Below are 16,178 nucleotides of genomic sequence, written 5' to 3'. Positions count from 1 at the left end.
AGAGACTATGGACTCTGAAAAACAATCTGAGGGTTTTGAAGGGGTGGGGGTGGGAGGTTGGGGGAGCCTGGTGGTAGGTATTATGGAGGGCATGTATGGCATGGAGCACTGGGTGTGGTGCATAAACAGTGAATTCTGTTACACTGAAAAGAAATTAAATTAAATTTTTAAAAAAGAGAGAAAAATAGAGGAGGAAAGAGAGGAAAGAAAGGAAGGAAGGAGAAAGAAAGGAAGAAAGATAGAAGGAGAGAGGGAGGGAGGGGTGGGGGAGGGAGGGAGGGAGGGAGAGAGGAAGGAAGGAAGGAAGGAAGGAGAAAGCAAAAGAGGTAATTCCTTACATGTGTTTAAACTTTCAAATTGAGTAACTGTATTTGGGTTTCTGCTGGTCTTCGGCTGGAAGAATGGCAGGTAGAGGATCAGATATTTATGACTGAGTCAGCAGTCTTTCCTGAAATGTCACAGTACCCCAGGAATGTATCCAAGAGGGAAGAACCCCTCCAACAGACAAGTGGGTTTGCACTCACCAGATCGCCCCAGGATCAGCTTCATGTAGTCTGGGTCATAGACTACGAGGCTAACCTCGCTCCCCCATAGCCAGCGAGGACTGGTGCATGGATATTTCTCTGCCCTTTTCTGAAGCTCTTGTAGCTCCTGACCATTTTGGAGCTGTAACCAAGGGAAAGACAAATCAATAAAACCTTGCTTCCTCTTTAGGTCCAGTGCTTGGAGAGGTAGTGGAGGGTAGGATGGCCACATGGAGATAGTTCTGGATATCAGCAGTAATTAGGAGTTTGGAAATGTTTCTGAGGAGCACAGCTCTGATAGGGGTTCCAGATTCATGGAACTTATGTTCTAGTGGGAGTAGAGGTGGGAAACTCAATCAGGCCCTACACTGAGAAGTGTAGTCCAATGACTTAAGGAGGTATCTTTGTGTTCCCAGGTCATGTCCATCGCTGCAGCCGCCCTTCTCCTTGGATCTGGTGCAGGGACTGCATTGTGGGAGCCTCTTACCATGAAGTTGTGTCACCTCATCCTCCAGGGTCCCTGTTCTGCCTGGTGCTTCCTCTCTCTCTGAGTCACTCTGACACCCACTGGTCTGTCAACTTTCCAGACAACTGCTTCGGACAGCCATCTCTTCCTGAGCAGGTGTGCTCAGGACCAACTGAGACTCATAGAGGAGATGGTGCCCATAGTTTCCGTGGCAGTAACTCCGTAGGCTGATACGCAGTGTCTACTGGACACAGGCAGTGGTCCACGACAGCTGTTTCACCTGCCTCCTCCTGGGAACTGGGGTCACAAAAAAATGTCCCCAAGTGAGATACCATGACAGTGGGCAGAAAATAAAGGGTCAGCACAGGCAATCAATTGTCAGGTGCTGTGGGCTGTGCTGACATGTAGTCTCCAAGACAGGGGGGAGGATCTGGGAAAAGATGAGGGTGTTCAGTCGTGGATTTCCATACAGGAGTTCCCCTCTCATGGTTCCTGACTGATTTCAGCCCTATTTAGTGCAGCAGGTTTGGTAACCTACAAACATGCTTGTCCTTTATAGGCATTACCATTGTATTTAATTTTTATAATCAGAGTATAACTGTGACCTTTGGTCTGTGCCAGGTGACATTCGGAGATTAGTATAACTGACACAGGACTATACTCATCATCATCATCTTCATCCCCAGTTTACAGATGAGGAAACAGAGGGATAGAGCAAGTATTTGAAGTATTGGCAGAGCTAGGGTAGAATCCAGGTAGCTTGGCTCAGAGCCCATATGCTTCCCTGTCTCATATGTCAGTTGTCACCTGGCCTGAAAGATTAGCTTTAACCTACTGCACATGGCAGTCTAATTCCTGACTTAGCCAATAACAGAGGTACTGAATAAATGAAGTCTCAGATTTGTAGGAGGAAGAAAATCTGGCTGCAATATATTAGGCCAGTAGAAGCTGAGGGCTGATTGGGCACTGGGGGTAATAGGAGTTATGGAAGTAGAACTCATGTGCTTACAGAGTCTCCATACCATACGTGTAATGGGAGTCAGTGGAGGAAATTTTAGTGGTTGCTTAGGTCAAATCCTAGCTCAGAAAGGTGACAACTGCATCTAACAAAAGGTCTCAATTTCTCCAAATGGATAATCTGGAAGTCATCAGTGCAACAATTTGCATGAAGAAACTGGCCTATGACTATCTCCCTGTGGCTGATGTGAAGTTTCTGTCTTTGGCTCCATTCAGCTGAAATTGCTTGACTTCCTCAGCAACATCCCCGGGCTAGGCTTGTTCAATCCACACACCACAAGACAGACCCTCCTCACATGTCCCCACTTGCTGATTCCCTGCTGAAGGACCAGTACTGACAGAGCTGGAGAGTAAGTACCATCTCCAATCTAGCTGCAAGCTGCTCCTTCCTCTGTCATTCCACAACCTGCTCAGGCATCTCTTGGGGTCAGCTCTGTGCTGGTAACTGGGTACTGGAAGGAGGTGACATCCTCAGCCCAAGGAACCCACAGTACTGTGGTTGGGGAAGGAGAACTAGGAGGTAAACAGATTCTTTTAATGGTGCAACTCAATGTCAATACTCTTTATCTGCCCCATCCTGGAAAACTTCTCTCTCATGAGTGCCAGTAACTTGTCAGGGTTTTAACACTGAAATCACCAGTCTGGAACATCTCATAGTCTCAGGCAAACCAAGCTGGTTGGTTCCTTGCACCGGACATGACCCCCAATCTGGCAGGTGAGCCTGTTTTCCAGGGACCTGACCCCCGATTCCTGTCTATGGTCTCCATAAGCTGTGAACCCCTCTGCTGTCTGTGTTCCCAAGCAGCTCAGGGCTAGGCTTCAAGGATGGGATTGAGTGGCCAGGACAGGGGAGCATCAGGAAGGGTGTTCTGAGAGAGGAGCTCGGGCTCCTCAGCTAGGAGGGGAAGACTCAGGAAGGAACAGCCATCATCCTTAAGGTGCAGTGTAACCGTCTCTCAAAACAAGGTAGTGCTTAAAATATAACCCACGAGAAATTGAACTAGCCTGGCAAGCATGCTTAAATGTTACCTTAAGAAGAACATGCATTAGCAACAGGTCTCTTGGGGAGAGGATGATTTACGTCTTGGAAGCCAAGCAGCCGGGAATTCCTGGCCCTGCTCAGGGTGGAATACCGCCTGCTTCATTTTTGGATGTTACTCCCCTGCCTCAGAGACAGCCTACCGTTAATCAGTTATCAAGATAATCCCCTTAAATGTTCTTGTTCAATCATAAATTCTATACTGCTTAACGATATATATATATATATATCCTACTCTCCTTGCTTATCTATAAGATTTGTAAAAATTTATAACTCATATTCTTTCTTATTTATCTACAAAGCATATGGTTAATGTATAACCCTCTTCTGCTCCTTTGTTAGTTGTTATCTTGTTTCTAATAAATACGGGACTGAGCAGTTGTTTGCGGCGACAGTCTTCTCTACTGTCAACCCCTGCTCCCTTTCTCTTGCAGAGCGCTTATTTTTGCCACATTCTCCGGTGCGCAATCAGGAAGGAGGACTGCATTACAACCTGCAGATCTACTTAAGGAAAAAGGGTGAGACCAGCCTGAGGGCACCAGCAAAGGCTTCCTTCCAGCAGGGAGCTCCTGAGAGTGGAATGAGGAGCCAAGATCTGAGCAGTAAGCTGGGTGTTCCCCCAAGGCACATGTGCTAGTCACACGAGAAACCTATGTGGGATACATCTGATGACCAGGATGATGCTCCAAAGCCCTGGATGCCCAGCCTTCCCACTCCCCTCCAGCCCCTCTTACCTCATGCATGTGCCCGAAGAGCCAGTGGGAAGGAGGGGACGGGAACTCCTGGACTGCTCTGAGCAGCCACTGCCTGTGCAGGTATAGCTGTGCTGCCTTGAGCAGCAGCAAAACCAACCCTAGCACGGAGGCCACTTGCAGGAGCCCAGAGACACCGCCCAGGAATCTGATGACATCCAGCACAGAGACACTCATGGTGCTGACTTTCCCTGACTGTCCCTGACTGTTGCTGACCTTCCCTGAGTATCCCAGCCCAGACAGTCAGGGGAGGATGGCCCTGCCCACCTGGAGGGAGGGTGAAGGGTGAGGGCAGGGCTTAGACTGTACTTCTAAAGTTCATTAACTGTGAGGATGGGAAACTGTGGGAGGAAAGCTTTCTCAGCAGACAGAGATAATGGCTAGGCACATTCCCACTTTCTCCTCTCCCTGTTATTCAACAAATATTTCAGGGGCACCAACTCTGTGCCAGGCAGGTGCTATATGCGGGACACAGCTGCCAGCAAACATGAATCCTGACAGCAGACATGAATCCTGTCTGCAAAAACTTCACAGTCTAGATTACCAAATATTCAGGAAGTGGGTTTGGTTTGATTATTATCCCATTTCTGAGAGGAAAACACTTACAGAGAGCTAAAGTGATGTGACCAGAGGAAAACCACCATTGAGAGTGTCAGCTGGGATTACAGTCAGGGTTTCCAAACTGTTTGCCTCAGCTGCCTCTGCATTATTCTCCACACTTGTCATACTCCATGATTCAGTGATGTGCGCTGACTGTGCCTGCAGGCAGATCCCCAACCTCACACTCAGGAGGCCCAGTGCAGGGCTCGCTGATGACATATGAAGCCAGCCAGTCATACTCTCTGAGCCTCAGGTTCTCCTTCTCTAAGGGGATAATCATCCCCTTCCCAAGGTCCTCCCAGGAATGCTCATTTGGTTATGCATTTACTCACTCATGCACTCAGCAAATGTTTCCTGAGCTCACAGTCTGGGAGGTAAAGGCAGAGAACTAACATAGTACAGGAAAACATGATAAGGCCTGTAGTGAAAGAATGAATGGGGGTGGGCCCACCCAGGAAGGAGACAGCTAAAAACAAGAATGGGATCCTGAAGGGTGAATAGGAATTCACCAGGTGAAGAGTGGTAGGATGAGGGATGGGCACTGACCCGCTCATGTAGAGCATATGAAAGCACATCTGAGGAGGACAAGTAGGTATCTCAGCTTCACTTTATTCCTGATTCTCTTTACCCAAATTGACTCCAAGCTCATAACTCTGAAAGGAAAACAAGATGTTTTTGTCAGGAGTTCTTTGGAAGGCAGCTTTTCCTCCTGTCTTGTTCCTCACCATCTACCTTGTTATTCCTACACCCTCCTCCTGTGGCTTACCTTGTGACAGGAGATTTATTACATAACCCATGGGGCCACAGTTCTCTCCATTTCCCCCTAAGTCCTGGACTCCTGTCCAAACCCAAGTGTGTGTAACCTCATTACCCATGCCTCTCAACTTTCCTCCATTTCTATGGTTGCTTTCTGTCCATCTCTGGCCCAGGCCTAGGGACTCTGGAGCCTGACTCCTTCCCTTGCTTGGATCAGTACCAGCTTTGCACCTAGCACATGAGGGGCAATTATGGAGAGAGCTTGGAAGTGGCACAGCCTAGCTTGCAATTCTGGATGTAACTCTGGGTTTGCCTCCCTGAGTCCTCGGTTTCCTCTACAGAACTGGGTGCATAATGTTTGTTAATAGGTAGCATTTTATGAGCGTTTACTATATTCTAGACACTGAGCATGGAACTATGTGTTTTCCCTACAACAATCCTATAACACAGATTTTTTAAAACTCTGAAGTGTCAGCATGGGAAGATCCTCCTCAGGGGCAGGGGAGCAAGTCCACACTGAGATGGGTCCTTTAAGATTTGAGTTTATTTATTTTGTTTCTAAGGATTTTATTTATTTATTTTTTGAAAGAGAGAGACAGAGAGAGAATGCATGAGCAGAGGTGTGGTGGGGTAGGGGAGAAGCAGAGGCAGAGGGAAAAGTACAGACACCAGGTGAGCAGGGAGACTGATACAGGGCTTGATCCCAGAATCCTTGGATCATGACCTGAGACAAAGGCAGTCCCTTAATCTACTGACCTACCCAGGCACCCCAGGATTTGGAGTTTTGACCCTCAACTCTATGGCCAAGCAATCTTTGACAAAGCAAGAAAGAATATCCAATGGAAGAAAGACAGTCTCTTCCACAAATGGTCTCAACGAAGGTAAATTGGGCAGCCACATGCAGAAGAATGAAACTGGACCATTTCCTCATACCATAATACCATAATAAACTTAAAATGGATGAAAGACCTACATGTGAGCTAGGAATTTATCAAAACTGTGGAGGAGAACAAAGGGAGCAACCTTTTTGATCCCAGCCACAACAGTGTCTTCCTAGACACATCTTTAAAGGCAAGGGAAACAAAAGGAAAAATGAACTCTTGGGACTTCATTGGGATAAAAAGTTTTTGCACAGCAAAGGAACCAACAAAACTAAAATGCAAAAGATGGAATGGGAGAAATTATTCATAAAGGACCTATCAGATAAAGGACTACTATCCAAAATCTATAAAGTACTCATCAAACTCAACATCCCAAAAAACAAGAAATCCTGTCAAGAAATGAGCAGAAGATGTGTGGAGACATTCCAAAAAAGACATAAAAATGACAAAGAGATTCATGAAAAGATGCTCAACATCACTCTTCATTAGAGATACACAAATCAAAACCACAATGAGATACCCCCTACACCAGTCAGAATGGCTATAATTAACAATTCAGGAAACAAAAGATGTTGGCAAGGATGCAGAGAAAGGGAATCCCTCTTACACTGTTGGTGGGAATGCAGTACAGCCACTCTGGAAAAAAGTCGGAGGTTCCTCAAGAAGTTAAAAATAGAGCCACCCTTTACTAGGTATTTAGTCAAAGGATATATGTGTAGTGACTTGAAGGGCACATGTATCCCAATGTTTATAGGAACACGTCCACAGTAGTGCAAATATGGAAAGAGCCCAGATCAATAGATGAATGGATAAAGAAAAAAATATATATATATATGGAATATTATTCATCCATCAAAAACAAATCATGCCATTTCAATGACGTGGATGGAACCATTACACTAAACAAAATAAGTCAGTCAGAGAAAGACAAATACTGTGTGATTTCTCTCATTGCGGTGAAGGAAAGGAAAATAAGATAACAATAGAGAGGGAGACAAACCATAAGAGACTCTTAAGTATAGAGAACAAACTAAGAGTTGCTTGAGGGCAGGTAGGTGGGAAGTTGGGGTAATTGGGTAATTAAGGTAATTAAGGTAATTAAGGAAGGACCTTGATGTAATGAGCCCTGGGTGTCATATATAAGAATGATTCACTAATTTTACCCTTGAAATTCATAATACATATAAGTTAACTAAATTGAATTAAAAAAAATTAAAAACAAGCCAAAACAGACACTTCACTTCTCCAATGAAGACATACAAATGGCTATCAGACACATGAAAAAATGTTCATCATCACTAGCCATCAGGGAGATTCAAATTAAAACCACATTGAGATACCACCTTACACCACTTAGAATGGTCAAAATTAGCAAGACAGGAAACAACATGTGTTGGAGAGGATGTGGAGAAAGAGGAACCCTCTTACACTGTTGGTGGGAATGCAAGTTGGTGCAGCCACTTTGGAGAACAGTGTGGAGATTCCTGAAGAAATTAAAAATAGAGCTTCCCTATGACCCTGCAATCTCATTACTGGGTATTTACCCCAAAGATACAGATGTAGTGAAAAGAAGGGCCATCTGTACCCCAATGTTTATAGCAGCAATGGCCACGGTCGCCAAACTGTGGAAAGAACCAAGATGCCCTTCAATGGATGAATGGATGGGGAAGATGTGGTCCATATACACTATGGAGTATTATGCCTCCATCAGAAAGGATGAATACCCAACTTTTGTAGCAACATGGACGGGACTGGAAGAGATTATGCTGAGTGAAATAAGTCAAGCAGAGAGAGTTAATTATCATATGGTTTCACTTATTTGTGGAGCATAACAAATAGCATGGAGGACAAGGGGAGTTAGAGAGGAGAAGGGAGTTGGGGGAAATTGGAAGGGGAAATGAACCATGAGAGACTATGGACTCTGAAAAACAATCTGAAGGTTTTGAAGGGGCAGGGGGTGGGAGGTTGGGGGAACCAGGTGGTGGGTATTAGAGAGGGCACGTATTGCATGGAGCACTGGGTGTGGTGCAAAAACAATGAATACTGTTATGCTGAAAATAAAACAAAAACAAAAACAAAAACAAATCCAAAAACAAAGAAAAAAGAAGTAAGTAAATAAAGAAAATAAATCACATGGGGAAGGAAAAAAAATGGAGTTTTGAATCCCAGCCAAATGCCAGAGATTAAATGCAGAACACTGGAGCCCAGTGTGCCAACAGCCTTGCACATAGAAGGGGTGAGGGCAGGGATCTGATGGAGGCCTGGGACACAAAATGGAAATTATTTGCTTTTCTATGAGGGCTTCCTGAACAGTGGTAGGCAAGGGATGCCCTACCCAGATTAGAAGGTGGGGTGGTACCACTTTCCCCCTTGTCACCAACATGGTTAGACTTCAGTGAGTAACACTGCACCCCTAGTGTTGGCTGGAGATGCTTACACCAAACCTTGCTACCCTGCTCCTGGCAGGGGCATCTTTACTAGGGCAGGTCTGACTGTGGGCAAGCTCAGTCGGTCTCTCCCACAGAAGATGAACGCAGTCCCCATGCATGTACCAAGTCTGCTGACCATAGAGTGCTCCAAAGAGTCAGTACAGTTCTGGTGGAAATAGGAACAGGCATTCTTTCTTTCTATTATTTTCTTTTTTCTTTTCTTTTTTTTTTTTTTTTTTTTTTTTTTTTTTCCCCCCTTTGGATTCAGTTTTTTTGTTTTTTTTTTGTTGTTGTTGTTGTTGTTGTTGTTGTTTGTTTGTTTTTGTTGTTGTTTCCTTTAATCTTTTTTTTTTTTAAATCAGTCTCCTTTTTATTTTCTTCTTTTTCTTTTTCTTTGGACATAGGCTTATAGGTTTTGTTTGTTTGGTTATTTGTTTTCAAAGAGTTCAGAATAACGATTATCAAGGAGCTAGTTGGGCTTGAAAATACCGTGAATGATACTACAGAATCCCTTTCTGAAGATATAAAATCCCTTTCTGGAGAAATAAAAGAACTAAAATCTAACCAAGTTGAAATTAAAGAAAAGCTACTAATGAGGTGCAATAAAAAATGGAGGCTCTTGCTGCTAGGATTAATGAGGCAGAAGAGAGAATTAGTGATAAAGGAGAACAAATGATGGAGAAAAAAGATGCTGAGAAAAAGAGAGATAAGCAACTACTGGACCATGAGGGGAGAGTTCGAGAGAGAAGTGATACCATGAGATGAAACAATATCAGAATAATTTGGATCCCAGGAGAAAAAGAAAGCGAGAGAGGGGCAGAAGGTATATTGGACCAAATTACAGCAAAGAATTTCCCCAATTTGGCGAAGGGAACAAGCATCAAAATCCAGGAAGCACAGAGATCCCTCCTCAAAATCAATAAAAGTAGGTCCATACGCTCTCATCTAATAGTAAAACTTACAAGTCTCAGTGACAGAGCTCAGAACAAGCAGTCTGTAACATACAACAGTGGAAATATTAAATTGGCAACAAAACTATCCACAGAGACCTGGCAGGCCAGAAAGGACTGGCATGATATATTCAGAGCACTAAATGAGAAAAATATGCTGCCAAGAATAGTATACCAAGCTAGGCTGTCACTGCAAACAGGAGACATAAAAAGCATCCGGGACAAACAAAGACTAAAAGAATTTGCAAACACCAAAAGAGACCTACAGGAAATTTTAAAAAGGGTCCTCTAAGCAGAGAGAGAGCCTAGAGGTAACAGACCAGAAAGGAACAAGACAATTTACAGCAACAGTCACCTTACAGGAAGTACAATGGCACGAAATTCATATCTTTCAATAGCTACCCTGAATGTAAATATTTATTTCTTTTATTTTATTTTTAAGTTAACATATAATGGATTATTTGCTTCAGGGATACAGGGCTGTGAATGCCCCAGTCAAAAGACACAGGGTATCAGAATGGATAAAAAAACAAGACTCATCGATATGCTGCTGCGAGAAACTCATTTTAGAACCAAAGACTCCTCCAGATTTAAAGTGAGGGGGTGGAAAACAATCTACCACGCTAATGAACATCAAAAGAAAGCTGGGGTGGCAATTCTTATGTCAGATAAATTAGATTTTAAGCCAAAGACTAAAATAATAGATGAGGAAGGAGGCTACATCATGGTCCAGCCAACAAGAAGATCTAACAATTTTAGATATCTATGCCCCTAACATGGGAGCAGCCAATTCTATAAACCAATGAATAACAATATCAAAGAAACACATCAGCAATAATACAGTAAGAGTAGGGGACTTTAACAGCCCCCTCACTGAAAAGTTCGGATCATCTAAGCAAAAGATCAACAAGGAAATAAGGGTTTTAAATGACACACTGGACCAGATGGACATCCCAGATATATTCAGAACATTCCATCCCCCAAAAAAGGAATACACGTTCTTCTCTAATGCCCATGGAACATTCTCCAGAATAGATCACATCTACCTATAGGTCACAAATCAGGCCTCAACCAGTAGCCAAAATATTAGAATCATTCCCTGAATGTTTTCAGACCTCAATGTTTTGAAACTAGAACTCAACCACAAGAGGAACGTTGGAAAGAACCCAAATACATGGAGGCTAAATAACATCCTACTAAAGACTGAATGGAAATAAAAAGAAAAAAAGAAATGAAAACACTGCTGTTCAAAATCTTTGGGACACAGCAAAGGTGCTCCTGAGAAGAAAGTATAGAGCAATACAAATCTTTCTCAAGAAGCAAGAAAGGGGGGCACCTGGGTGGCTCAGTGGGTTAAGCCTCTGCCTTCGGCTCAGGCCATGATCTCAGCGTTCTGGGATCGAGCCCGGCATCGGGCTCTCTGCTCTGCGGGGAGCCTGCTTCCTCCTCTCTCTCTGCCTACCTCTCCTGCCTCTCTGCCTACCTGTGATCTCTATCTGTCAAATAAATAAATGTCTTAAAAATTAAAAAAAAAAAAGAAGCAAGAAAGGTCTCAAGTACACAACCTAACCCTACACCTAAAGGAGCTGGAGAAAGAACAGCAAAAGAAGCCTAAACCCAGCAGGAGAAGAGAAATAATAAAGATCAGAGCAAAAAATCAATGAAATAAGAACCGAAAGAATAGTAGAACAAATCAGCAAAACTAGGAGCTTGTTCTTTAAAAGAATTAATGAGATTGATAAACCTCTGGCCAGACTTCTCAAAAAGAAAAGAGAAAGGACCCAAATTAATAAAATCGTGAATGAAAGAGGAGAGAGCACAACTAACACCAAGGAAATACAAACAATTATAAGAACATATTATGAGCGACAATACACCAGCAAATCTGACAATCTGGAAGAAATGGATGCATTCCTAGAGATGTATAAACTACCAAAACTGAACCAGGAAGAAAGTGAAAACCTGAACAGATCCATAACCAGTAAGGAGATTGTAGCAGTCATCAAAAATCTCCCAAACAAACAAGAGCCCAGGGCCAGACAGCTTCCCAGGGGAATTCTACCAAATATTTAAAGAAGAATTAATACCTAGTCTCCTGACACTGTTCCAAAAAATAGAAATGGAAGGAGAACTTCCAAACTCCTTTTATGAGGCCAGCATTCCCTTGATCCCTAAACCACAAAGACCCCTTCAAAAAGGAGAATTACAGACCAATATCCTTGATGAACACAGATGAGAAAATTCTCACCAAAATAGGAGCCAATAGGATCCAACAGTACATTAAAAGGATTATTCACCATGACCAAGTGGGATTTATTCCTGTGTTGCAAGCTTAGTTCAACATCTGCAAATCACTCAATGTGATACAGTACATTAATAAAAGAAAAAATGAGAACTGGATGATATTCTCAATAGATGCTGAAAAAGCATTTGACAAAGTACAGCATCCTTTCCTGATCAAAATTCTTCACAGTGTAGGGACAGAGGGTACATATCTCAATATCATCAAAGCCATCTATGAAAAACCCACAGTGAATATCATTCTCAATGGAGAAAAACTGAGAGCTTTTCTGCTAAGGTCGGGAACATGGCAGGGATGTCCATTATCACCACTGCTATTCAACATAGTACTAGAAGTCCTAGCCTCACCAATAAGGCAACAAAAAGATATAAAAGACATCTGAATTGGCAAAAAAAAAGAAGTCAAACTCTTGCTCTTTGCAGATGATATGATACTTTATGTTGAAAACCCAACAGACTCCACTCTAAAACTGCTAGAATGTATACAGGAATTCAATACAGTGTCAGTGTCAAAATCAATGCACAGAAATCAGTTGTATTTCTATACACCAACAGCAAGACAGAATAAAGAGAAATTAAGGAATCAATTCCATTTACAATTGCACCCAAAACCATATGATACTTAGGAATAAATCTAACCAAAGAGACAAAGAATCCATACTCAGAAAACTATAAAGTACTCATGAAAGAAATTGAGGAAAACACAAAGAATGGGAAAACTTTCTGTGCTCATGGATTGGAAGAACAAATATTGTGAAAATGTCTATGCTACGTAAAGCATTCTATGCATTTAATGCAAACCCTATCAAAATATCATCAATTTTTTTCAAAGAAATGGGATAAATAATCCCAACATTTATGTGGAACCAGAAAAGACCCTCAATAGCCAGAGGAATGTTGAAAAACAAAGTCAAAGTTGGTGGCATCACAATTCCATGCTTCAAGCTCTATTACAAAGTTGTAAGCATCAAGACAGTAAGGTACTGGTACAAAAACAGATACATAGATCAATGGAGCAGAATAGGGAGCCCAGAAATGGACCCTCAACTCTATGGGCAACTCATCTTCAAAAAAGCAGGAAATCATGTTCAATGGAAAAAAGACAGTCTCTTCAACAAATGGTCTTTGGAAAATTGGGCAGCCACATGCAGAAGAATGGAACTGGACCATTTCCTTACACCAAACACTAAAATAGACTCAAAATGGATGAGAGTCCTCAATGTGAGACAGGAATCCATCAAAATTCATGAGGAGAACACAGGCAGAAACCTCTTCGAACTCAGCTGCAGCAAATTCCTCCTAGAAACAGCGCCAAAGGCAAGGGAAGCAAGTGCGAAAATGAACTATGGGGATTTCATCAAGACCAAAATCTTTTACACAGCAAAGGGAACAGTCAACAAAACCAAAAGACAACCGACAGAATGGGAGGAGATATTTGCATGACATATCAGATAAAGGGCTAGTATCCAAAAATCTGTAAAGAACTTATCAGACTCAACACCCAAAGAAAAAAGAATGCAATCAAGAAATGGGCAGAAGACATGAACAGACGTTTCTGCAAAGAAGGCATCCAAATAGCCAACAGACACATGAAAAAGTGTTCAACATCACTTGCAGTCAGAAAAATACAAACCAAAACCAAAACCACAGTGAGATATCACCTCACACCAGGCAGAATGGCTAAAATTTGCAACTCAGGAAACAATAGATGCTGGGAAGGTTGTGGAGAACTGGAACCCTCTTATACTGTTGGTGGGAATGCAAGCTGGTACAACTACTCTGAAAAAACAGTGTGGAGGTTCCTCAAAAAGTTGAAAATAGAGCTACCCTATGACCCAGCAATTGCATTATTGGGTATTTACTCTAAAGATACAAATGTAGTGATCCGAAGGGGCACATGCACCTGAATGTTTATAGCAGCAATGTCCACAACAGCCAAATGATGAAGTGAACCTAGATGTCCATCAACAGATGAATGGATAAAGAAGAGTGGTGTGTGTGTGTGTGTGTGTGTGTGTGTGTGTGTGTGTATAAATATATATATATATATATATATATATATATATATATATATATATAATAGAAAACTTTGCAGGCATCAAAAATGGCATCCGAAATCTTGCCATTTACGACCTGGATGGAACCAAAGGGTATTATGCTAAGGGAAATATGTAAATCAAAGAAAGATAATTATCATATCATCTCTCTGATATGAGAAATTTGAGAGGAAGGGCAGGGGGTCTTGGAAGGAAGGGAGGGACAAAAAGAAACATGATGGGCCGGGGAGGGAGACAAACCATGAGAGACTCCTAATCTCAGGAAACAAACTGAGGGTTGCTGAGGGATGGGGCTAGGGATAAGGTGGCTGGGTTATGGACTTTGGGGAGGGTATGTGCTATGGTGAGTGCTGTGAATTGTGTAAGACTGATGATTCACAGACTTGTACCCCTGAAGCAAAAACTACATTATATGTTAATAAAATTCTTTTTAAAAGACCCAGTGATATGCTGCTGGCAAGAGACTCACTTCAGACCCAAAGAAACCCTGAGATTGAAAGCAATGGAGAACCAGTTATCATACTAATGGACATTAAAAAAAAAAAAAAGAACCAGGGTAGCCATACCTACAGCAGACAAACTAGATTTTAAAGCGAAGAGGTTTATAAGAGATGAACAAGGGCACTATATCATAATAAATGGGTCTATCCAACAAGAAGATCTAACCATTGTAAATATTTATACGCCCCTCTTGGGAGCAGCCAAATATATCAATCAATTAATAACAAGCTTAAAGAAACTCATGGATAATAGTGCAATAAGAGTAGGGTACTTTAATACCCCACTCACAGCAATGGACAGATCATCTAAGCAGAAAATCAACAAGGAAACAAGGGCTTTGTGTGACACACTGGGCCAGGTGCACATAACAGTTCTATTCAGAGATTTTCATCCTGAAGCAGCAGAATACACATTCTTTTCAAGTGCACATGGGACACTCTCCAGAACAGATGGAATACTGAGTCACAAATCAGGCCTCAACCAGTACAAAAAGAGTGAGATCATACCATGCATATTTTCAGACCACAACACGAGGAAACTTGAAGTCGACCACGAGAAAAAAAAACTTTGGAAGGACCACAAATACACAGAGGTTAAGAACAGCCTACTTAAGAATGAATGGGTTCACCAGGAAATTAAAGAAGAAATAAAATATATACATGGAAGCAAATGAAGATGAAAACACGACAGTCCAAAGCTTTGGGATGCAGCAAAGGTGGTCAAAAGAGGGAAGTATATAGCAATCCAGGCCTTCCTCAAGAAGCAAGAAGAGTCTCAAATACACAACTTAACCTTAACCTAATGGAGTTCGTGGTTGTGGGGGCACAGCAAATAAAGCCTAGAACCAGCAGAACAAGGGAAATAATAAAGATTAGAGCAGAAATAAATGATATAGAAAATTTTTAAAAACCACTGTAGAGTATATCAATGAAACTAGGAGCTGGTTCTCTGAAAGAATCAACAAAATTGATAATCCCTGACTCAGGTGTATCAAAAGAAAAGAGAAAGAACCCCCCCCCAAAATAAAATGACAAATGAAAAGGGAGTTATCACAACCAACACCACAGAAATACAAACAATTATAAGAGAAGATTATGAGCAACCATAGGCCAACAAATTGGGCAATCTGGAAAAAATGGACAAGTTCCTAGAAACATATAATCTACCAAAACTGAAACAGGAAGAAATAGAAGATTTGAATGGACTCATAGCTAGTGAAGAAATTGAATCAGCAATCAAAAGTCATCTAACGAACAAGAGCCCAGAGCTGGATAACTTCCCAAGGGAATTCTACCAACATTTAAGGAAGAGTTAATAGCTATCCTTTTGGAACTGTTCCAAAAATTAGATGTGGAAGGAAAACATCCAAACTCATTCTGTGAGGCAGTGATTACCTTGATTCCAAAGCCAGACAAAGACTCCACTAAAAAAAGGAGGATTACAGACCAATATCCTTGACAAACACAGGTACAAAATATCTCAACAAGTAACTAGGAAATTGAATTCAATGGTCCATTAAAGAATTATTCACACGATCAACTGGGATTTATTCCTGGACTGTAGGGGTGGTTCAGAATCTGCAAATCAATCGATGTGCTACACCCCATTTATAAAGGAAAGGATAAGAAACATATGATCCTCTCAACAGGTGCAGAAAAAGCATTTGACGGCATCCTTTCATGATAAAAACCCTCAAGAAGATAGGGATAGAAGGAACATACGTCAGCATCCTAAAGACCATAAGGGAAAGACACACAAGTAATACCATCCACAATGGGGAAACAGCTTTTCCTCTATGGTCAAAACATGACAGGTCTAAGGTCTACTCTCACCACTGTTGTTCAACATAGTACTGGAAAATATGACAGCTCTAAGGTCTACTCTCACCACTGCTGTTCAACATAG

The 16,178-nt window shown here is 42.0% G+C and overlaps 1 protein-coding gene across 1 annotated transcript in view; it reads right to left on the bottom strand.

Moving 5' to 3' along the window:
* The window catches only part of LOC111143122 (cytochrome P450 4A11-like), a 12,473-nt gene extending 8,498 nt beyond the window's left edge, over positions 1-3,975 (bottom strand). Inside the window, exons 1-2 of the mRNA XM_022496613.1 lie at positions 3,781-3,975; positions 525-666 (exon numbers count right to left, since the gene is read on the bottom strand). Coding sequence (XP_022352321.1) covers positions 525-666; positions 3,781-3,975 — 337 coding nt within the window. The remainder of the gene's footprint in view (positions 1-524; positions 667-3,780) is intronic.
* Between the last annotated feature and the right edge of the window lie 12,203 nt (positions 3,976-16,178).

The sequence above is a fragment of the Enhydra lutris genome, unplaced genomic scaffold, assembly GCF_002288905.1.
Source record: "Enhydra lutris kenyoni isolate GAN:26980312 unplaced genomic scaffold, ASM228890v2 scaffoldscaffold9, whole genome shotgun sequence".
Lineage (NCBI taxonomy): Eukaryota > Metazoa > Chordata > Mammalia > Carnivora > Mustelidae > Enhydra > Enhydra lutris.
This window is presented reverse-complemented; position numbering and strand designations above follow the sequence as displayed.